Raw genomic sequence first — 23168 nt, 5'->3', positions numbered from 1 at the left:
ACCCTGCACCCAAGTGCTCCCATCGGTACCAGGTGGTGCAGTGTGGATGGCTGCATCCTCCAGGTGCTGAGCACCCATGGGGGCCTCCTGGAGGTGCTGCATGGCTCCAGCAGGTTCCCTCCTTGTGGACTTTGGTCCCTGCCTCGGGCTGGGTTTAGCATGGGGAGAGCTGGTTCCCATCCCTGCTCCCTGCCCATTGCCCCCAGCTGGACTGGCTAGGGGGGATGCTGCCCAGTGCTGGGGCTGGCAGGATGGGTGCTCATCCCGCCATCCTGGCACACAGTTCGGCCGCTCTCTGGCTGAGCGATGGGGTCAGCACCAGTGACTCCCTCCATCCTTGCAGGAGGCCCTGGCATCGCTCCTGGTGATGAGTGATGGGTGCTGCTCCTGCCTGGGGCTGGTGGGACCTGGAGGCGGCTCAGGAAGGGGCACCCCCGTGGCACTCACCCCACTCATGTGGGGCTTTGCATGGCTGGGGAAGCACCTTCCCACCTCTCCTTACTGGGACAATTAGGGCTGGCCCTTAACAAGGCACTGGGCTGAGCTGCAAACCTGGTGCTCGGCTCCTTCCCTGCGCCTTGGAGCTCCCAGGCTGGAGCTGGAGGGAACGGTGCCTGGTTAATGATTCACGGTGGGTAAGCAGAGGGTGTTTACCCAGCACGGATAATCCCAGCCCAGGCCCCACAGGCTGCTCCCGCAGGAATAGCAGTGGGCTGGGGCCGCGGGGCTTTGCTCAGCATCACTCTGCAGCTCAGATAGAGAACGGTGCTGCACCGGGACCCTGCTGCCACCACCAGGCCCCTGCTCTGCTCCTCGGGCTGGGGATGCTTTGCCTTGGGCAGGAACTGGGTTTCTGGCCTGAGAAGGGGAGATGAAGAGTGAGAGGATGTGATTTCCCACCCTCTGCTCAACGTTGCTGCGACAAACCAGGAAATGTGACGCGGAAAACTCCTGTTTATTCACCCTGAATTAAAAACCAATGAACCAGGAGGGGGAAGGGGCAGGGAGCATGTGCCCAGCACGAGGGCTCCTGTGTGACCCACCGGTCCTGCCTCGGCTACTCCTCCTGCAGAGGGAGATGTGGGGTCAGGGACCTGTGTGGGGCCACCCCTGATCACCACCCCACTGAGGCAGAGATCCCTGAGCTCTGCCCTGCTCAGGGGCCTCAGCCCCACATGAGCCATGGAGCCGCAACCCGAGCAAGGGGGGGAAACAACACAAAGCTGGAGCACACTGACCTTAGCAGCATCCTCCTTCTTCCCCTCCTCTTCCTCGGGCTGCTGGCTCTCTTCCACGAGCACCTGGCTCTCTTCCTCAGGCATCTGGCTCTCTTCCTCGGGCAAAGCTGCCTCCTCAATGTGGTCCTTAACCTGAAAGGCAGAGGCTGATCCCTGTCCCCCACCCCGCAGCAGCGAGTCCCGGCTCCCGTTGCTGGTTCATCCCATCCCCGGTACCTTGCCATGCAGCCGCTGGACCTCTGCCCGCACCTTCCTCTGCAGCTCTGCTTGGATCACCTCTAAGAACTCCTTCTGGGTCCGGTCAAACACCTCCTGGGGGTTCTCTGTGGGAACCTCCTCTGTCGCTATCACCTGGCTCTCGGACCTGGTGCGCTCCTTCAGCCGCATCTCCCGGTGCCGCGCCTCCAGGATCTTCTCCCGCCTCGTCTCCCGCTCGAACATCTAGGGCAGGGGGTGCAGGGTGAGGGGGGACCCCAGGGGACAGCGTGCTCTGAGCAGGGCTAGCCAGCAGAGACGTGCCAGTGGTGCCAAAGGGCTTTGCTGTGACCCAGCACAGCGGCTGGTGGCTCAATGTGAACGTACAGCATTGACCAAGTTCTTCTCGTTCCTCTGGAGGGTGCACAGCACCGAGGAGATCTCCATCACGCTGACGGTGCCCACCTTGGACCCGCAGCCAACTATGCAGCCGTTGTCCTGCACGCGCAGGCTGGACAGGGGCTCGTCGCAGACCTGGGGAGGGAGGATGGGAGGTGATGGCACCTACCCCTGATGTGATGCCCCATTGTGGGACGCAGGCAGGATGAGCTGCCCGAGGCAAATCCATGTGGCTGCCAATAACAGGAGCCTGTGTGTGAAGTTTTGGGCACGCTGGGCTCCAGGCACAGCTCGGGGCTGAGCGGAGAGCTGCTGCTTGATGGAGCTTGTCCCGAGCTCCATGCAGATGGGATGGGACTCCATCCCCTGGCCATGCCTGCTCTGTGCAGGGCAGGGTGGCAGATCTGCCGAGGAGCCTGCTGCCGGGCGGGAGGGACCCGGAGCCGCTGGGGACCCAACCTTCAGGCTGAGGAAGGGGTCATTCTGCTTGAAGAGGAAGTCCCAGATGTCCAGTGTCCCATCTGAGCGGGTGGTGAAGAACACAGCTGGCCTCACAGGGCTCCAGCACCCGTCCGTCAGGTAGGCGAAGTGGTACCTGCCGGCACACACGATGCAGTGGGAATGGACTTGTGTTCTCCGTGGCTGCTGCCTGCACAGCACCTTGAGCCGCCCTCTTTCAGTGCCCTTGACCACGATGGCACCGCTCTGCATTGGTGACCATCCCACCACCTCCTGCCTGACTTGATGAGACCAGACCCTGCAGCTCACCTGCCCCGAACATGCTCTTCCACAACAAAAAAAGACGACTTTTTGCAGGGCAAACACACACCAACACCTACTTGGTCCACATAATTGATGACTCCTTGGCATCCTCCGACCAGATTCGAGCAGTCCAGTCGCCGACCGACAGGAAGATTTTGGGGTACAGGGGGTTCCTGGTCAGTGCATAGACAGGCCCGTGGTGGCCACTGTAGGTGCAGGTGATTTTTTCAGCGGGTGTCTTGGCCTTGCGGTTGCAGAGGATGATGATGCCCTGCTCCGTGCCCACCATGAACTTGGTGGGCTGAGGGTGGGAGTAGGAGACAGAAGCTGTCAGCAGCTCATGGGACCCTGCAGCACGGGGGCTGTGGGGCAGCAAAGGGCTTTGCTGTGCGAGCAAAGGGATCTGGGGAATTTAGGTATTGGAAGACTGGGATAGCGGCCTTCTAGTACCTAAAGGGGGCCTATAAGAGACATGAAGAGGGGCTTTGGACAAGGGCCTGTGGGGACAGGGCAAGGGGAATGGCTTTAAACTAAAACAGGGGAGATTGAGATGAGCTCTTAGGCAGAAGCTCTTCCCTGTGAGGGTGCTGAGGCACTGGCACAGCGAGACCCCATGTTTTGGGAGCACATCAACTCCTAATCCTCAAAGGTGGGTGGGAACATGCCACGGGCTGCAGCGCAGTGCTCCGGGTCACTCTGGGCATCAGACACTTGTGCTGTAGCCCCGGATCCCTGCCCCTGGGGTCCGGGTGCTGCACTCACTCACCAGGGTGCTCTCGAACTCCAGCGTGACGGCACCCAGAGCATTCTGCAGGATCCCTTTCCGGGAGATGTCCAAGACCAGCTTCTCCGTGGGCACGGACAGCTTGCGGATGTCCCACCACAGCACCTGCGCGGACAAGGAGCAGGATGGGGCTGCAGGGGCTGCTCCTGGCTTGGCTGTGGGTGCTCGAGCCAGCCCTTGCTGCCAGCCTGGGGCCTGGTTCTCATGCTGCCGTGGCTGGAGAGGGGCAGGGCAGGCAGGGGAAGCTCTTTTGGGCTGTCAGCGCCTGCCAGGGGGTCCCTGTGTGAGTACAGGGCACCGCTCCCTGCCCCTGCCCTTTACCTGCCCATCGGTGGAGGCTGAGAAGCAATCGGTGCCTGTTTTGGACTGCAACCAGATGGTTCCGTACACAGGGTCCCTGTGGCTGACCTCCACGGTGGACACCTCCACGGGAAGCTGCCCTTTCCTGGTGTCCCAGTAAGCTGGGAAGGAAAAGGAGATGTTAAGATCTGCGCTATCTCTCGCCTGGCTCCTTCGCTTGCCACATGTTTCCCAAGGAGATGCTGCCCCACTGCCCAAGCCAGAATGGGAGCAAACCTCACTGGGTGCTCCCCCCACACCTCCCAGCCTCAGAAGGACCAGGGATGCCCACTCTGAGCCATAACACAATTGGCACCTTCAGCAAACACCAACCTAGAGGGTGGTAACATCCTAAATAGCATTTCTTCAGCTCTCATCTCTCTGTGGCAGGCACACGACAATCCCCAGAGGCAATAAATCCCCCCTGGCTCCCCCCTGCTCTGCAGAAGGGGTTGTGCAGGGCCAGATGTGGTCTAAGCAGCCCCTTGTCAACTCTAAACAGTGCCTCTTAGACGCGACGATGCTGAAAATCATCCCGTGTGACCTGATCCTTGCTCTGCTCCCCTCCTGCATGCCCAAAGGGTGCTGGTGAAGGCAGGCAGGTTCCCCCCGGACACATTTCCTTCTCCTGTTTCCCTGTGTCTGCCTCTGACACGCGGCGCGGGGCTGGCTGGCCTATGGTGGCACCGAGCCCCACGCGCTCCCGCTTGCTCACTGCTCATTAGGTAATTGGAGGTGACAGAAGGACAGGGTGAGGTCTGTCCCCTCCATCACCCTGGAGCATGCAGCACAGCCCTGCCACACGTGCCCTGCCAGCTCCCAGTGCTACTGCTGCGAACAGGAAGGGAAACAGTGAAATGAGTGCAATTAAACCGCAGGGCTCGCCTGGCTGGGTAAATAGCAGAGCCATAAAGGAAGGTAACAAAGAGCAGCCCTTTCCAAGCACTTGAACAGCAGCGCAAGAACAACCCAGGGCGTGAAATGATGTCAACTCTCCTGGGCTTTTGCCATGCAATGATCCGGGGCTGAGGGTGAGCACAGCACATGTGCTGCTCCGTGTCTGCTCCAGCAATCCCTGCCGGGCTCCGGCTGTGCCACAGCAGTGTCACTGCCCAGAGTGCCTGCAAAGGGATCCAGGCAGGGTCCTCGCCTCTCCGGGTGCCTGCTCGGGTGAGCAGAGCCCCAGGGCTTCAGGTCCTGCTCGGGATATTCCCAGCTGCAGCACTAAGGACATGATGTCTTTGTGAGTGCAGCAGAGCTGGAACCAGCCTCTTGATGAATTAAAATGAAGCCAGTCCCTCGCTAATACAGCTTCACACTTAGATTAAGAGCACATAGTGACAGGACAAGGGTGAATGGATTTAAACTAAAAGAGGGGAGGTTGAGATGAGCTCTGAGGCAGAAGCTCTTCCCTGTGAGGGTGCTGAGGTGCTGGCACAGGGTGCCCAGAGAAGCTGTGGCTGCCCCATCCCTGGCAGTGTTCAAGGCCAGGTTGGACACAGGGGCTTGGAGCAACCTGCTCTAGTGGAAGGTGTCCCTGCCCGTGGAGCTGGAGGAGCTTTAAGGTCCCTTCAACCCAAACCAGGCTGGGATTCTGTGATGGATTCATCTTCCTTACCCATCTGCCCGTTGTAGCATCCTCCCACCAGCACGTACGAGTCTTTGGGGTTGTATTCCAGGGTCACGAGAGGGGATGGCGGCTTGAGAACCAGCTCGGGCTTGTTGGAGTTCTCTGCCAAGAAGGAATGAGCGAACAGCAAAGCGCAGAGGCAGCCTGGGGGGCGAGCACTCACCTCTAAACCAGCCTCATGCTACTGCACCCCGCTCCTCCACACTGGGCTGGATGAGGTGGCCGTGTCACCAGATACCTCTCCTGAGCCAGGGAAGGGACGGACCCTGGTACCCCAACCTGTGGTATCCTGACCCCTCCCCTTTGTGTTTTTCACCCCAAAATGCAGCAGGTCTGAGAGAGCCTTTGACAGAGCAGAGCAACTCCCCACCTGGGCTTGTGCAGCCTCTGTCGTAATCAATCACAAGCAAACAATCACAAATCAATCCAAGACAGGAACCACATCAGAGAGCGGGGCTCAGCTGCCTGCTGTGGTCCCAGGCTCTGTAGCTCATCATGTAGTGGGATTTTAGTGGTTATTTCCCACCTGTTAGCCAGCTTTCAGGTCCCATTTCTCCCCTTCTCTGCATTGATCCGTGGTCAAAGCAGACCCCGACCCCCTGTTCACCCCCTCCAGAGTGCTGTGAGGCTTCATTAAGCTCTTTGAAGACACAAAGTGCTTCCGCAGCGGCAGCATTACTGACTGGTGAGTCTTCCCCTTACCAAGATCCCAGATGTACGAGTCAAGGCTCATGTCTTTCTTGTTTTGCTGGAACTCCAGGATGGAATAAGCCACTGCCAGTTTCTTGCTGGCGTCGGGGCACCAGGAAAGGTGCGTGGCTGTCCTCTTGGCTATGTTGGGATCCCTTTTTGAGAACAGGACATCAAATAAAGACGTTAGTTTGCTAACAGCTTTCTTAGGGCCTGGGATGACCGTCTCCCAAAGGAAACTGTGGGAATTGCAATTAAAACAAACTGCAGCTCATGAGCGTTGAGTGCAGGAAATGATTCTCTTGGGGGTTCGGTGGAGGGAGAAGAACTGCTGATTTAATGAAGTCTTTCCAGTTATATGTTTCTAAGAATCCAGTTATGTTACTGGATCTGACTTCTAGAAATGACCTAAAGCCCCTGACATGGGAAAATAATCTTTGAGGCATAAAAAGAATTAATCAAATCCTGCCTAAAGCACTGTTAGAAGATGCTCAGAGCTGTGTCTGTCCCTGGATGGTGGTACCTATCTCCAAAGCGCCTGGGCAGGGTGGAGAGGAACAGATCGAGGTTTGGAGCAGGGGGCTGCAGCAGGTCTCTCCATCCACAAACCCATCCATCACTATCCTAAAGGTGCTGAGTTTTCCACCTCCTTTGTCTCCAAAGGCAGTTTAATTTGTGGTATATGGAGAGCCCAGCTGGTTGTGCTACCTGATGGCATTGATGGTTTTTGCAGAAGGGGGCTCGATTTCCACCTCTATCATATCCTCCTCGTCGAAGTACTCCTCATAGATGTCGATGGCGTTGTTCTGCTTGACGCAGTGCTCCATCAGCTATGGGGAAGCACAGGCAGAGGCTGTGGCGAGCTGCCTGGGCGAGGGGACAGGCAGCGGGCGGGCAGGGGGGCTCTGGGAGCAGGGACACGGCCTGTCCTTACGGTGCCGAGCTGTGTGACCACGCTGATGTAGTGCTCATCCTTCTCCAGCTTCTTCCTGAAGCGCGCTGTCTGGTCCGCCTCACGCGGGTTGACATCTTTGGGCCAACCGCCCTCCACGTGGTTGACACCACGGGACTGCACCTTCACTCGGTCCGTGTTGACCTGGGGGGTGGCACGGAGGAAGCAGAGCAAAGGCTGAGCCGAAAAGACGCAAAACCCGACCTAAACCATGCTATGAAAGTGCACTGTCTCCTCTCATTTCCCATAGGAAGACAGGCTGAGAAAGTTGGGGCTGTTCAGGCTGGAGAAGAGAAGCTGCATGGAGACCTCCGAGCAGCTTCCAGTGTCTGAAGGGGGCTACAAGGATGATGGGGAGGGACCTTCATCAGGGACTGTAGCGACAGGACAAGGGGTGATGGGTTCAAACTGAAACAGGGGAGATTTAGGTTAGATATAAGGCAGAAGCTCTTCCCTGTGAGGGTGCTGAGGTGCTGGCACAGGGTGCCCAGAGAAGCTGTGGCTGCCCCATCCCTGGCAGTGTTCAAGGCCAGGTTGGACACAGGGGCTTGGAGCAACCTGCTCTAGTGGAAGGTGTCCCTGCCCGTGGCAGGGGGTTGGAACTGGATGAGCTTTGAGGTCCCTTCAACCCAAACCATCCCATGACTCTGATTCACGCAGCGCTGGCACACACAGGAGCACCCTGGGAGCCCACCGGCACCCAGCCCTTACCTCATGCTCCGACATCTCGCTGCTGTGCTGCACGGCGCTGTGCACCGGGTCCCTGGGCACGAAGTTACCGGCCAGGCTGGGGTCGGGGGGGATGTCCACGGTCACTGCGGCCGCCTGGTCGGAGAAGCAGCAGGGCCGGCCGAACTCGCTGCGCTTCCGCGTGTACAGGTAGGAGATCTCCATCGCGGCCCCGGGGGGGGCCCGGGCCCGGGGTGCTGCTGCGGGGGGACGGGGGCACCGGGGGGGCCTGGTACCGCGTCTGCCGTTGCCACGCAACGCCTGGCGGCGACAACGCGAGCGCCGCCGCCGCGCTGGTGAGGGCGGATATCGCTCACCGGCCGCCGTGCTGGGCGGGGAATGGGTGGTTAATGAGTGTAATTAGCGCTAATTAACGGGGGCTCTGCCTCACTGTCCTGCTATGGGGGTCTGGACAGGCTGGGCCCGTCCCTGGGTGCGGGGACTGTGCTGTGGTCTGGTTCTCCCAGCCCCATGGTGAGGGCATCCTCTGTGCTCCCCCTGACCCCTCCTGCTCAGCCCTGGGAGGAGGGAATGCTGCACCATTCCCATGGGAGCAGGATGGGACACGGGGGAGGCAGCCCTGCAGCTGCAGGTGTTGGTCCCCCGGGCTGCAGAGCCTTGGATCTGGTGGGATCTGGCACCCAGAGCCAGTGCTGCTCCCCGCACACCCAGCACTGCACAGAATCCCAGCCTGGTTTGGGTTGAAGGGACCTTAAAGCTCCTCCAGCTCCAACCCCCTGCCACGGGCAGGGACACCTTCCACTAGAGCAGGTTGCTCCAAGCCCCTGTGTCCAACCTGGCCTTGAACACTGCCAGGGATGGGGCAGCCACAGCTTCTCTGGGCACCCGGTGCCAGTGCCTCAGCACCCTCACAGGGAACAACTTCTGCCTTATATCTAACCTAAATCTCCCCTGTTTCAGTTTGAATCCATCACCCCTTGCCCCATCACTCCAGTCTCTGATGCAGAGTCCCGCCCCAGCATCCTTGTAGCCCCCTTCGGACACTGGAAGCTGCTCTGGGGTCTCCACACAGCTTCTCATCTCCAGGCTGGACAGACCCAAACGGGATGCTCCGGCTCACTCTGATGCAAGAAGAGCTGGGGAAGGAGCAGGAGATGCAGCTCTCAACACCCTTTCCCAGGGCACAGCACACCAGGGGCTCTGCAGTCACCTTCCAGCCCCCCCTCTTTGCACTGAGGACCCCCAAAGCCCATATCCCCCCCTGCTCTCCAGCACCAACACACCTGAACTGCCTCTAGGCACCCCCCACCGCTGCCAAAACCATTCCAAGCTGCACCAACGGGGTTTAAACGCAATAAAACCCTCTCCTGAAGGGCCCCAGCACAGCGGGTGGGAGCACGGGTGCCTGCTGCAGCTCAGCCCGGAGAAACCCGCAAGGAGGAGCATGTTTAGTACAAGTGTTTATTGTCCTTTCCCCAAGGGCACATCCAAACCAGGCTCCAGCCCCTAATGAGGTTAGTTCACATGCGTTGAACACCAGCTCTTCTACCAGTACCGTTACAGCCAAACATTAAAAGCACCCTCCCCCCCCCCAATATTCCCTGGAAGGAAGTTTCCAACAGGGAGTAATGCAGTCACACGGAACACGGGTTAGGGCACTGGAGGGAATATACAGGTTATCTTTAAAAGACACAGTGAGTTGCTGCTACCAAGACCCTGGGGCTCGCCCAAGGGACAGCCTGGCTACCCCGGCTGTTAGGCAAAGCAGGGATGAGGGGATGGATAACCACAACCAGCAGCACAGGAGGCTGCTAACTGCAGGGAGATAAGGGTTAAGGGATAAGTCTTTGCTCTCCAGAGCAGACCGTACCGAAATAGGCAGCCAGAAAAGATCCATTTCAGCTCATGCTGGTTCCTCCTGGCTCCTTGAAGCCCTGGCAGGACCATGCCCTCCCCAGGACCACATCCTGTCCCAGGGATGTTCCTATCCCTCTCCCAGGGAGTTTGTGGCTGTCCTGCAGAAGGAGGGGAGCCTACCCCAGCCCACCAGTGCTGGCGAGCTGAACAGCCAAAAAGAACCTTCAAACCAGCCCAAAATCTGTTACCAACATGCACCGCAGTAAAACCCCATTGGAACAGAGGCAGCGAGTCAAACTGCACCTCTGCCCTGCAGAGAACTCATAAAACCCAGGAGCAAAGCAAAGGAAAACCGGCAAGGACAAAGCATCCTTAATTCTATAGCCCCCAAACCCAGGGCAGCAGCGAGGGGGACAAGGGGAGCCGGCTCCATCCATGAGGAGCAGGAGCTGGGATCACTAGTGGTTGGTGCTGCATTGCTACGGGAGCGAAGGAGCCACCCATGGTCCCAGGCTGGGTGCTCCAGGGAGCTGGAGAAGGCTCCATTCCACGGCATAAAACATCCCCGAGCGGGGAGGGAGCCGACATGAGGGTGTGAAGCATCCCCAACCTTCCCGGTGTTTGGCCCTGGAGCCACTGTCAGCCATAAGGAAGGAAGACTTGAGATGGAGAAGGAGCTGCCAAGGGGGAGAGGAGGGTGCAGGGAGCCCGGGGGCCTCCCCACTGCCGGGGCTCATCCTCCAGCCATTGCCGGCTTTCCCACCACGTCTGTCCCAGGTCTCTTTGGTTTCCCACCACCGGAACGCCGGTGGCGCCGTCTCCTCCTGCCGGGAGCCGTGTGGGCCGAGCCTTAGGCCGGGACCTCGGTGCTGTGGGGCCGGACGTGCTCATCGGTGACCGACAGGTAGGTGGCTCGCATGCTCGGGGAGTACTGCGGGGACAGGACAGGGGGGTCAGTGTACCCCAAACCCACGGCGTGACCCATCAACACAACCCCTGCGCCAACATGTGCCGCCAGAGAGAGCCTGAGGATCACAGGAGGGAGCTTAAAGCTCATCCAGTTCCTGCCCCACAGGCAGGGACACCTTCCACTAGAGCAGGTTGCTCCAAGCCCCTGTGTCCAACCTGGCCTTGAACACTGCCAGGGATGAGGCAGCCACAGCTGCTCTGCACTGGGAGCTGCTCTAAGGTCTCCCCAGAGTCTTCTCTTCTCCTCTTCTCCAGGCTGAACCAGCCCAGCCCCACCGTGCTCCATCCTCCGGATGGAGGCATTGAAGCAGATTAAACACTGTCAGAAAAGGAGGGGGAAAAAACCGCCCCAAGAAGGGGATGGAGACAGGGACCATTTCCACTCCCAGCACACAGGAGCTGCAAATCCTCTTGTACCTCCCAAGCCCTCCACACTCTTCCCAAAAGCAAACCAGCTCCATGGAAAAAGGGATGGAGAGAGGCACTGAGGAGGCGGAAGAGGATGGGAACCCAGGACAAGGGGGGAGAAGGAAGCGGCTGAACTTACTCTTGATGGGCAACTTAGCTCCAAAAGAATTGATGCAAATAAAAATAAAAAGAAGGAAATAAAGCAAATAAAGCAAGTGTTAAAAACCAGGGAGGACTCAAACCAGCAGCAGGGAATGGGGACGTGCAGGGGTGACTGTGACAAATGTCCTTTCAAAGTCAGAATGAAGAAGAAATAAAGCAGAAGAGCAAGTGAAGGGAAGACTATTTCGGTCTCCTCTGAGCACGTGGCTGCTGACCTCTCCCCGCAGCCTGGCGGGATCTGGGTTAGTGAGACGGGCAGCAGGGATGCGCTCATGGATAGGGCAGGAGGAGGGGGCTGAGCTCACCCCATCCACCATCAGTGCCACAGTGAGCGGCTTCCCAGCGGAGCAGGGGGGACTCTGTGCCCCCCGGTTCCCTCCCTGCAGCCCCCCGGGGGTGTCACAAGAAGGATTTGGCTTCGGCCATCCACCGTACCATGGGGGGAGGAGAGCCTCTGCCGATGAGGGGCACGTTCTCATAGCGCGGGTTTCCACCGAAGAGCACGGCTTGGTTCCTGAGAGGGGAGAGCCCGTCAGTGAGACCCCCCCGTCCCCCTGCACCCGGTGCGGGTGATGCTCCATCCCCAAGGTGTGGGGTACCCAAAGGTGCGAGGGGGGGGTCTCACATGTACTCGGAGACGGGCGCGTTGGAGATGGTCTGTGCCGGCGGGTGCAGGCTGCTCTGGCTGCCCAGGCTGCTGCTGTAGCTGCAGAAGCTGCGGAGCTGCCCGCGGGCCGGGTTGTGGCTGGCGATGCGCCGCGCCTGCGGGTTGAAGGGGTCCTCATCGTCCATGTCATCATAGTCCCGGTCCCTGCGGGGACAAGGCAGCGGGGATCACCCCCTGTCCCAAAGGCAGCTCCCCCCGTGCCCAGCTCACGCCCCAGTGAAGGCAGGGCTGCGGCAGACCCACCGTCCGGTGAAGAGCTTCCACGCGCGCGGTGTGGCGCAGATGATGGTGGAGAAGGAGGCGGCCACCAGCAAGGAGAAGAGGACCAGGTAGAGCAAACCCTCCACCCCATCATAGCAGATGCCAATGAGGGCGTCCAGGTAGTCCTGCAGTGGGAGATGGGGCAGTGCTGGTTGCAACAGGGGGGACCCCCAGAGCTGTGTCCCACACCTGAACCCCCCCAACTCACCTTGTGCAGCCCCCGGCAGTCCAGCATGGCTGTGAGCTGGTGCAGGCTGGTCTCTGAGGAGTTGAGGAGGTGCTGCACCCCCAGAAGGTCTTTCTGTGGGAGAAGGGGGGGGTCAGGACAGCAGGATGGAGAGCAAAGGGGGGGATATGGGGCTCCCCCCACCCTGTACCTCTGCTGTCGGGAAGACGGGCAGCGCAAACTGGATCAAGCCCTGGATCTGGATCTGCATCGTGGTGAGTGAGCGCTGGAAGACGGTGAGAGCCTGCGAGGGGGAGCAGGAGCAGTCACAGAGCTGCCCATCCCCTGGGGACACCCCCTTCAACAGGCAGCACAAAGCAGGGTGCCTGGGTCCCCTGTACCTGCTGGAAGGGGTTGCTGAGGCCCTGGTCACAGTACAGGTAATAGTGAACCACCTCTGCAAAGAAAACGGGAGATGTTGGTGTGAGTGTCCTGGGGGCAGGAGAACAGCAGCAGAGAGCACTGGATCCCAAAACCTGCATGGTTTTGGGGTCCTCTCCGAGCGCATCTCCACCCCACAACCAGCTCTCACCCGCACTGATGTCACTCTCCGTTTGGTTCATGATGAACTTATCTGGGGCCACGCAGAAGTCACTGGTGCCCTGTGGGGACAAGAGGGACATCATTGGTGCTGGGGAGGACAGCGACGGGTGCCCTCACCCCCCAGCCCTGCCCTGGCCCCACTCACCACCGCCGCCGCCGTGTCCACAGCCATGGAGGCCCAGCTGAGGATGAGCGTCAGCAGCCCACAGCACAGCATCCTGCGGGGACAGGGGTCAGATGCGGTGGGACGCGGCTCCCGGCACCGCCGAGCCCGGCCGCGCCGTACTCACGTGGTGAGGAGGCAGCGGGAGCGCTTGGCCAGCCCCAGGCAGGCCAGGAGGCAGACGGTGAGCACCAGCATGAAGAAGAGGAGATAAGCCAGCCACCTGCGTGCAGAGGAAGGCTCCATCACACGTGTCCCCCCTCCACGTCCCCAGCCCCACCGGCGGCCCCGCTCACCGGTAATACTCGACGTAGGCGACGTGGCCGGCGAATGCGGTGAGGTCGGTGCTGGTGCTGTGCCACACGGGCAGCCCCGAGAGCTGCAGCACGATGCTGCCCGACAACTGCTGCAGGAACTTGAGGGTCTGCAGGTAGTCCCCCCGCGCCGCCAGGACCTCGTTCAGGCGCTGCAGGTGCTGCTCCAGGCCCACCTGCATCTGCAGCGTGGTGTCCGCTACCTGGGGATGCGGGATGGTCGGTACCACCGGGGGCTTCCCAACGTCCCATCCCTGGCAGTGTTCAAGGCCAGGTTGGACACAGGGGTTTGGAGCAACCTGCTCTAGTGGAAGGTGTCCCTGCCCGTGGCAGGGGGCTGGAGCTGGAGGAGCTTTAAGGTCCCTTCCAACACAAACCACTCTGTGGTTCCATGACCCATGGGATGCTCCCCTCCAGGACAGCAGCTCCATGTCAATGCCCTGTGCTCCAGCCAGATCCATCCTCCGGGACAGCCCTGCCACGGCCCCCGCGGCCCTTCCCAGCCACAAAGAGCCCATTTTGCAGGGTGACATCACTGTCACCCTGTGATCAGCACAGCATGGCTGCCAGGGGCTCAGCCTGGGTCCCTCCAGCCACATGCTTCCCCCTCCCCAGTGCTTTAACCAAACCCAGGATGAAGGCAGGATGTGACCATGGGGGACACAGAGGGGGTTGGATGGGGGGACCTGGCCCCACGGCCATACCAGCGAGTCGATGCTGGTCAGCGTGTGGTTGGCGTGGTCCAGGGCGTAGAGCAGCTGGTACACCCCATCGTTGGTCTCGCTGTTCCCATAGAAGCCGATGCCGACGGCTGCGCTGTGGGCAGAGAGGGGACCCCCAATTAGAGAGGAGGGAAACGCTCACCCCCACATGGGTGCCTTGATTTGGGGGGCAGGGAGGATGTGGGGACACCAGTTGGACCGGGGACACTCCCTGGAGTATCCTGGTGTTGGGGGGACCCCTTAGCCCTGGCAGGGCAGAGGCAAAGCAGATGGGACAGGGGCAGCACCATGCTGGGGGGTGCTCACCGCGGCTCTTCTGGTGGAGCCAGAGCTGGCCCCGAGGAGGGATGTGCCGGGCACATGCCCACATGTGGCTGATGCACACGGTGCCCCTTCCCCACGGCAAACGCCATAAACCCAAGAGACACGGACCCATTCACCACAATTAAGCCTTCAGCACCCGCAAGCAGGCTCAGCGTGGCTGCGGGAGAGGCTCAAAGCCCCTGGGGAGCTGCAGGAAGACCTTTCGCTGCCTGCCAGCGGGCGCCCCAGCCCTCCTGCCACGCTCGGTGGGGTGCCCCGAGGCTGGAGGAGCGGGAGCAATCCCGGTGGGAGCACGCCAAGATCATTAGTGCCGTTTCCCTGCTCCACACCATGCTCCAGGCAACCACCTCGCTCCGCCCAGGGAAAACCAGCCCCTTTGTCTCGCGGTGGAAGGGCCCATGCCCCAGCCGACGAGCCCAGGCCAGGCAGGCTGATGGGGGGATCCCTCCCAGCCATAACCCGGGATGGGTTTGGGAAGCCCCCCGAGCGCTGCCGGGTCCCTTTGCTGATTGCTCTGGTTGCAATTAAGAGCGGGAGCAGCCGGGACCCGGCAGCTGGGTCACGCTGCCGCCCGCCATCTGCTCCGGGCTGGGATTAGCGGCCCGGCCCCGCTCCCGGCCGGGATTAGCCGGGAAAGCAGCACAGCCACAGTGGGAATAGGGACAGGGTTGGACCGTGGCCGGACCTGGGGCTGCTCCGGCATCAGCAGCTCTGTGGCTGGAGGCAGGGATGGGCTGCGTGCACGGATCTAATCAAAGTAACTCATGGCTGAGCACCTCGTGGTGGGGACATAGCACCGGGTCCCCGTCCCCATCCTTACCAGCAGATGAGCCCGGCGGTGACGGCCATCCAGGTGACACAGCAGGAGTGGGGTCGCTTGGTCTCAGGGTCCTGGTCCCTCTTGCAGCAGCACAGGCAGATCAGGTAGATGGTGAGGAAGAGGAGGTTGAGGCCGAGGCAGACGGCGGACACCAAACCCAGGAAAAGCAGCGACTGGGAAGGAGAAGGGACAATCAGCGCTCGTGTCCCTCACGTGCTGCAGGATGGCGGGTGGGATGAGGCCACGTCCAGGGCCCCACGGGACGGTCACGGGGGAAAGAGGAAGCGTCCCCATCTCCATGGAATGAGATGGGGCCATGGAAACTGTCTCTAAGGGGTGGGGGGAGGCACCGGCGCTGCCCCCCCATCGCTTAGGGGCCATGGTTGTCCAATGCCCCGGGGGCAGGGGGGGCTGCAGCCAGCCACGGGGCCCCACCGAGCGCCCAAGGAAGGGGTGACCGCCCCGCCCCGCATCGCACCCCGCGGGACGGGGGAAGGCTGCGGTGCCGGTACCGGCCGGGCGGGCGCGGCCCAATGCCCGCGCGGGAAGAAGGGCGCTTTGTGCGGCGCCGGGATCAGAGCTGGCGCCGGGCGCCGCGGGAGCAACGGGAAGGATGTGGGAGCGGTTGGGGGGGTAGCCCCCGGTAAGGGGAGCGCTGCCCCGGGGGGGCTCCATCCCCGCGGCGGGGCGGGGGCCGCGGGGTCGGTACCTGCTGGTAGCCGGTGTCCCGCGGGCGGAAGGCGGCGGGCACGCTCTGCAGGCGCAGGCCGCGGTGCGGCAGCCCGTGCAGCCACGACACCCACCAGGGCGGCAGGTACCCGGCGCGGGCGGGCGGCATCGCGGCGGCGCCGGGGCCGGGGCCGCGCTGGGGTCGCCGCCGGTGGCGGGGGGGAACCGAACCGCCCCGCTCCGCCCCTGCCCCGGCCCCGCCTCTCGCCACGCCCCCCCGGCTCGTGCTCCGCGTATAGAGCAGCGCGTCCGGACCCTCCTATAGGGACACTATGGCCGGACCATGCTATAGGGGCATCGCTCCTCGGCACCGCCCTTCTATAGCGGCACCCCCCTGCTATAGGGACCTCACACCTTGTCGGTGCCCTTCTATAGGGGCGCTGCCCCCCATCCCCTCCCTGCTATAAGGGAATCACACCACACCCCGTTCCCTCCCTGGTATAGCAATGTCTCCTTGTCACCACCGTTATATAGGGGCACTGCACCCCATTGTTGCTCTGCTATAGGGGCAACACACCTATCGCAATCCTGCTGTAGGGACACTGCACCCTGTCACCACGCTGCTACAGGGGCACTGCACCCCACCACTGCCTTGTTATAGGGGCACCACACTCCTCTCTTCTATACGGGCCTCACACCTCCTCACTGCCCTGCTATACAGACACTGCACCCCATCACCTCTGCTATAGGGGAACCACACTCCCATCCCGTCCCTGCTATAGGGACACAGCCCCCTGTCCAGGCATATAGGGTAGCTCCACCCTGTCCCAGCCCCCCCCATCCCCTGGGAAGCACCCCCCAGCATGGCCGGCGCCAGGGACACACACACACACAGAGCAGTGCGGAACAGTCGGGTTTATTTATTGTAACAAACACTGAAACGTCCCATTTCTCGGCTCATTTCAGCTCCTTAACGGCCAAACCTGCGGAGGAGAGAAAGTGCGGGTGAGAAACGGCTCCCGGAGCAGGGACACAGCCCGGGAGAGGGCTCCTGGTGCCACACCTTCCCCCGGGACACCGGGAGGTACCTGGCGGCAGCGACTGCTTCAGCTTCTCGGCCTTCTCCTTGTCGGTGATGACCAGGGTGTAGAGATACCGGCTGCAGCGCACCTTGAACTTCACGTTGTCCTTGTTCTTCTTGATCTTGACGGCTGCAGGGTCAGAAGAGCTCAGCAGGACGGAGCCACCCCAGCCCAGCTCCCCCTGGCCCCCTGCACTGTGAAACCCCCAAATTAAGTGGGTTTTGCTGCACCAACAAGGAGGTGAACAGCCAAGGGCTCAGCCCCAGCCTCCTCGGCGCCGACGGCTTCATTTTGAGGCTGGTTTTACAACCACCAACATGAAACCCTGACTCCATTGCCCGTTTCCACACTGCAGCTCCCCAGCTCCACGCACAGAGCTCCCCAAAAGCCAGTTTATCCGAGCCACTCGGCTGGAGCCGCTGGGAAATCCAAGTGGAACAGCACAGGAACGCTCTGTGAGGGGCTGCCAGCAGCTCCCTCAGCGTTTCAGTGTGGAACTCTCCTCTCAGCCACGTTGGTGGGTTAACAAAAGGATTTAAGCATGAAGGTGACTCTTCCGTGTGCCAGTCGGATCCAAACAGGCGAGAGAAGAGGGAAACCTCGTCACACGCGGTTAAGTGCTGAGCTGAGGCAGTGTCAGAGCTTCAGCCATCACCACCTCTGTACGTGCAAGACAAGGAAGGCCAGGTTCGAGCAGGATCCCCTTGTCGCTGTGGCAGAGCCGCGAGCGCCTGGCACCCTGCGGGCTGCGAAGGCTGCAGCGAGCCAGGGATGGAGCGGCTGGAAACCAGCTTCCAAGCTGGGGCTTGGCTGAACCCCCCCGGGGTGATCAGCCAGGCCTGGAGAACCCGAGTCCTGCCCCACAGCATCCCCCTGCCCAGCGCGGCCTCAGGCACACGCCAACACCGAGCAAACCGCTTCAAACCACCGTCACTGCACCCGGCACCGGGCGTCCCGCAGCGCCCCCAGCCCCAGGAGCTCCGCCGGGACACCGGGTCCCCCCCGGGGGGCTCCAGCAGCCCCACACTCACACTTGGCGTCCTTCCTCCTGGCTGTGAGCAGGAAGTCCTTGATCTCCTCAATCTTGCGGGGCTGGGAAGCAAAGCAGCGGCTCAGCACGCACGGAACACCCCAAACACCCCCCCGGGGCATGCGGCGGCTCCGCTCCCTGCAGCCACCTCTGCTCTCCGGCAGCACCGTGACACCCCGCGGGGCCTGCGCCCTGCGCGCCCGCGGCCCGCCCGCTCCTCACCATGGTTCCGGCCGGGCTCGGAGCGCTCCAACCTGCGACAGACACAACCCAAGATGGCGTCAGGCCCATTGATCCCCCCCCCTCATCAACGGCCGCCCCCCGCCGGGTCATCCCGCGCCCGCCCGGCGCCCATCGGCCACCACCACGTCATCCCGCGTCCCCTCCGCCCCCCGAGCCCGCCGCGGGGCCGCCCGGGGCCGCCCGGCCGCGGATGGCGGCGGATCCCGCGCACGCCCCCCCCCCCCCCCGCTGCCATACTCACAGCAGTCTCCTCAGCGCTCAAACCGGAAGTGAGCTCCCGCTTCCGCATACACGGCTTAAACCCGCCCCCTTGGAGCGCCGCTACGGCTCGGGCCCAGGGACAAAAAGCGTCGAGCCGCGATCGCGGTGGAGAGCGCGATTCCTGTGATGAGCTGGCGGGGGCTCAGCCCCGTTCGGTGGGCAACGGGGGGTTCGCAGGGAGCACCGGGCACCTCTGGCCTCCAGGATCCCTCCGTGCATGGCCGGATTGACGGGCTGTTGCATCCTCCTGAGCTCCAGCATCTGTCCGCGGGGATCTCGGCGATGGGGTCCTGCGCCGGGTCCCCCTCGCCCCAAGAGATGCTGGGGCTCGATGTCTCAGGATCCTGAGGCTCGATGTCTCGGTAAGGGGTGTAATGGAGCAGCTTCGCCACAAGAGGGAGCTTCAGCCACACTCAAAACCCCCCAAACCACCCTAACCCCCTGCAATAAACCTCGGGGGGTAGGGGGGAGCGAGGGACCCCAGCCCTGCACCCCATCAATCCCTCTTGTCGCATCCCCATCCCACTAAGCCCTGTGTGGGTCAGGAGCAGTATATGGGGATGCTGGGGTGTTTCTCAGTGATGCTGGTTTATGGGTGCTTGGATGGAGTCATGGGGTGCAATGGGGGTGGTGGGGACAGGAGGCTGCCTGAATCAGTCGTTCAGGGACCCCCTATTCATGCAGGGACCCCCCAGCTTGAGTCATCACTCAGAGGGGCTGGACCCCATGGGTGAGGGGGGCAGCGGGGTGGCTTGTCCTGGTGCAGCATTCCCAGGACGGAGAGAGGGAATGGATGGAGCTGGTGGCTCCTGTGTGGCTGCTGTGGCACCCTGACCCATCACCCTGCACCCATCACCCTGACCCATCACTGCGTCCCACGGCGCTCCCAGTATCCCACTAACACCAGTGACTGGGACACATTTGAGGTGGGATCTGTGGGGCTCGCATGGAGGGGTGAAGCCTTTTGGGTGGGACGCTTCCCTTTTACCACCAGATGAGGTTTTTAAGGGTGTGATTTGCTTATCTCATCTGCAAGGGGCTGCTCTACTCGGCTGCCTTTTAATTGCTTCAAAACTGGGGCAGTTTTTCATGTTTCGAGGCGCGCTGAATTGTACAATTAAACCACCAACAGCGTAAATCAACAGCCGAGAGTGACGCCGGCTCCTCGGTGCAATAACAAACCCAAACGGGCATGAAAAGTGCCCATCCCGGCACCGGCACCGAATGCTGATGCTTTTAACCCAAAGCACAGCGTGGCTTCACTATGGGGAGTGTGGGTCACATCCCACCTCCCTGCCCTCTCCCCCCAGCAGCATCCCTCCCTCTCCTCCCTGGGAACGGGTTCCCTTTCACTGTATCAACATTATTTAAGAGCCGGGTGGGTGTCTAAATCAACAACAAATAATTCATGGGAGTCATTAGCTCCTCAAAGATGGGATCGTTTTACAACCGGCTTTAAATTAAAGTAAAAAGCAAATAAACCCAACCCCAAACCCCATCACACTCTGAAACTGCAGCTTTTAAAACACATCAAACACGTTTCCTCCCTGCCTCCCACCGGCCCGGCTCCGCCGCCTGATGAAATTCAATTAGCAGCCTTAATTCACCCTCCGAACACCAGCTCTAGGTATTAAAACCCCTCTCTGGCTGTGCTTGGGAAGCGCAGAGCCAGGATTGGGGTTGTGTTTCACCGCATGGTTTTGGGGGCATCATAAATCCCTCACCCCATTTGGGAAAGGAGCCTTCCTCCTCCTCCTCTTCCTCCTTGAGGATGCTCCAATGAGATGGACGTTGATGGAGACACGTGGAAGAGAACCGGGATGCTGGATCCCCAAACACACCCTCACCAGGATCCATGGGTGCTCCCCTGATTGGGGTGATGTCCCCCCAGGGCCCTTGGGGACAATGGGGACTGGGTCGACACGGGTGGCAGCCCCCTGGCAGCTCGCACAGGGGTTTATTTGCAGCAGCGGGTTGGCAGCAGGCGATTAGATGCTATCACCTTATCAGCGGCAGCAGCTCTGGGGGCTGCGGGAGGGGGGGAGGCAACACGGGATGGATGAAAAACCAGAGAAGAATGAAAATCCGACGTGGTTTTTCTCTCTTTCCCCTCTCAAAGGTCTGATCTGGCGTTCAGGATAATCTGCTGCGGGCTCCGTCCCTCGGCGCCGCTCGCTGTGACCTCCCTCCCTGGGGCACGACTGGGGCTCACTGTGGTGTGCACACACCAGGGCAGCCCTGGTTTGATTGTGCATGATGACACCGTCCTTAATGGAATTGCAAAGTGTTTTTCCTGGTGCAGGGAGGGGAACCACAGCTTGGTTGAGCATCAGGCTGAGCTCCGAGCTATGGGTCCCAGCCCCACCAGTGCTGACTGCAGCCCTGGGACAGAGAGGGGTGCCCCTGCAGCAGCATTTGGTGCCCACCACCGAGACCCCTTGCTTTGCATCCTCACCTGCCGCGTATCCCATGGAATCAGAGCATCTCCTCTTCTTTGCATCCTCTGGCATGTGCTGGAGACATGGAAGCACGCTGCCCACTCGAAGTGCTAATGATTTCCTTCTCCTCTTGCTCTTCCCAGGGACACGACTGTCCCCTGCTCATGGTCCCCATGCAACACCCCCAGATGTTTGCTCCTAATGATGCAGCAGCGCTGCTGATGTCCCCCTCACCCGTGGTTTCTGCATCCCATGAGGGGTTAGAGCATGGGAGGCATTGCCATCCTCGGGGACATGGTGTAGTACTTGTGTGCCAGGACATGCATCCACTAAGATGCATGGTGTCCCCTTGGGCACCCTGGGGGGCTGCCTGCAGGAGCCCCACTTTGTGGCTTCACCCCACAGCTGCTGAACCCCATTTTGGGCTGTGACGTGTGTGTCCAAGAGGTGCAGAGCTGAGATGAGCATGCCTGAGATGTGCAAGCTCAAGACGTGCATGGCTGAGACATACATGGTTAAGATGTGCATGGCTGACATGTTCATGTCTGGGGTTTGCATGGTTGAGATGTTCATGGTCGGGATGTTCATGGCTGGGACGTGCATGTTTGGGTGTGCACGGCTGAGATGAACATGCCTGAAACATGCTACATGGAGCCATGCACACACCTCGCGTGCGAGCAGTGCATGAGACACGCCTGCCCAATCCATGTGTACAGGTGCCCAACACGTGTGTGCTGCAGACATGCACACGGAGCAGCGTGTCCCTGAGCTGCACGGCCCCCGGTGCCCTCCCCAGCCTCAGCCACCATCCATCCCTCGTTTTCCTTTTGGAACTGGGTCTTGTTCCTCCCAGTCTTGGATCCCTCTTCCCCCTGCAGTTTGTGCGGGAAGGTGACGTGCGGGGAGGCGGGAGCTGGCACAGTTAACAGGAGACACGAAAGGACACATTCCCCAGGAGATTCCCCCGTTCAGGGAACAAACTGCAGCAGAAATGGATTTTTTCCTCGTTTCCTGGAGTTTCTCCCCCTGGCGCAGAGGAGAGAGGCCCTGCATGGCGATTGCCTGCTCCGAGCGCGGCTGCAGCCGCTGGATGCGTTTATTATTAACAGGGACAGAAAACTCTTTCCAATCACTCTGTATTTTCTTTCTTCCCCCCCTTCACTCTCATTCTTCCCTTCTCCAATCTTAGAGCGAAGGACCCTGGCAGTGCTGCTGCCGAGCGCCGATCAATTCACTCCTAATGGCAGCTCCCATGCCCTCGCATTCATCAGCCCCGTTCTTAAAGAGCATCCGAAGCTCCACGGATGACTTGGGGGGGGGGGAAACCAAGCCCATTTGGAGGCGAGATCATATTTTCTCCATCTCTTCCCCTTTTGTTCTTTATCTGCTGAGGACAAAGGCAGGCGCAGGCTCGAGGTGGGGACCAGCAGCAGAGGCAGATGAAATCCCAAGAAACAAAAGAGCCCGTTTTCATGGAAATGCCCTGGAAAGGGAGGAGGAAATTTGGGGATGGGGGGAACACACAGGGCTGGGGTGAAGCTGGAGGGGGTCTTGTTCATTGGTGACATCGCAGTGTGGCCGGAGCAGGGAAAGGAGGAATAAACACAGTGGGAAGTTTTCCCGCAGGCGTTGGGAGCTGTTTGAAGCTCTTCAATATATATTCCTTTTAATTAGGGCTGGGCTGGATCCTGCCCTGCGGAGCAGCCACGTGGGAGCCGGGATCAGCATCTGCTGGGGAGCAGCTCCTGCGCTGCTGCTGGTTTGGGGGTGCGGGAGGTTTAACGGGTTGGGGTGATGCAGCAGCAAAGCCATGTAATATCCAGGTCCCCTCCGCTCAGCATCCCTCCCTGGTTGGGAGCAATAACCAATGGGATAGAAACCAGCCAAGGGATGCAGAGCAGAAGGTGCTGGGGGTCCCCATCCACAGCCCATGCCCACCAGTGCTGTGTCTGGCCACCTCTGTAGTGAATTGCTCCGGCCTCAGCATCCCACCCAGCAGCATGAGTGATCGCAGCAGCAATGCAGGAGCAGAGCCCGGCATTCCCGGCTGTGTACCCTCCCCAGAGCAGGCAGCTCTGGGCTCCTGCCTGCAAATTACAGCCACCAATAACCCACCGGCGCCGAGGGGAACACCAGTGCTTGGCAGGGACACGAAGGCTCGAAGGGTTTTGGTGTTTTGGAGGTGCCGAAGGCTGCTCGCCTCCTTCCTCCTCGCTGTGTGCCCATGTGAGAGCTGGGGGAAGCTGGTGATGCTGGTGGTGTTCCTGCTGTTGGGATACCTGTGTGATGGCACCACTGGCCATTTATCTGGTGGAGCAGGCACCGACATG

At 60.7% G+C, this 23168-nt stretch overlaps 3 protein-coding genes across 4 annotated transcripts; all 3 read right to left on the bottom strand.

The window, feature by feature from the left end:
* Positions 1–936: 936 nt before the first annotated feature.
* Positions 937–7939, bottom strand: DNAI2 (dynein axonemal intermediate chain 2). The gene is made up of 13 exons (XM_030506407.1): positions 7701–7939; positions 6972–7133; positions 6746–6867; positions 6050–6192; positions 5336–5449; positions 3700–3839; positions 3361–3483; positions 2672–2895; positions 2292–2427; positions 1821–1967; positions 1455–1679; positions 1239–1370; positions 937–1066 (listed from the first exon to the last, which is right to left on the bottom strand). The coding sequence occupies exons 1-13, from the start codon at positions 7881–7883 to the stop codon at positions 1058–1060; spliced, it is 1860 nt and encodes a 619-aa protein (XP_030362267.1). The 5' UTR covers positions 7884–7939; the 3' UTR covers positions 937–1057.
* A 1183-nt stretch (positions 7940–9122) lies between these two features.
* Positions 9123–16049, bottom strand: TTYH2 (tweety family member 2). 2 transcript variants are annotated; one of them, XM_030506406.1, is made up of 15 exons: positions 15825–16049; positions 15116–15288; positions 13954–14065; positions 13232–13452; positions 13063–13158; positions 12918–12990; positions 12762–12831; positions 12571–12626; positions 12381–12473; positions 12212–12304; positions 11986–12128; positions 11701–11886; positions 11511–11589; positions 11053–11065; positions 9123–10467 (listed from the first exon to the last, which is right to left on the bottom strand). In XM_030506406.1, the coding sequence occupies exons 1-15, from the start codon at positions 15951–15953 to the stop codon at positions 10424–10426; spliced, it is 1581 nt and encodes a 526-aa protein (XP_030362266.1). In that variant the 5' UTR covers positions 15954–16049; the 3' UTR covers positions 9123–10423. The 2 variants fall into 2 exon arrangements, with proteins under 2 accessions (XP_030362266.1, XP_030362265.1); XM_030506405.1 differs by lacking the exon at positions 11053–11065.
* Positions 16050–16684: 635 nt separating this feature from the next.
* RPL38 (ribosomal protein L38) lies at positions 16685–18474 on the bottom strand. Its single transcript, XM_030506404.1, has 5 exons — positions 18381–18474; positions 18119–18150; positions 17898–17958; positions 16873–16995; positions 16685–16767 (listed from the first exon to the last, which is right to left on the bottom strand). Exons 2-5 carry the CDS (start codon positions 18119–18121, stop codon positions 16742–16744), a joined length of 213 nt encoding a protein of 70 aa, XP_030362264.1. The 5' UTR covers positions 18122–18150; positions 18381–18474; the 3' UTR covers positions 16685–16741.
* Between the last annotated feature and the right edge of the window lie 4694 nt (positions 18475–23168).

The sequence above is a fragment of the Strigops habroptila genome, chromosome 14, assembly GCF_004027225.2.
Source record: "Strigops habroptila isolate Jane chromosome 14, bStrHab1.2.pri, whole genome shotgun sequence".
Taxonomy (NCBI): Eukaryota; Metazoa; Chordata; class Aves; order Psittaciformes; family Psittacidae; genus Strigops; species Strigops habroptila.
This window is presented reverse-complemented; position numbering and strand designations above follow the sequence as displayed.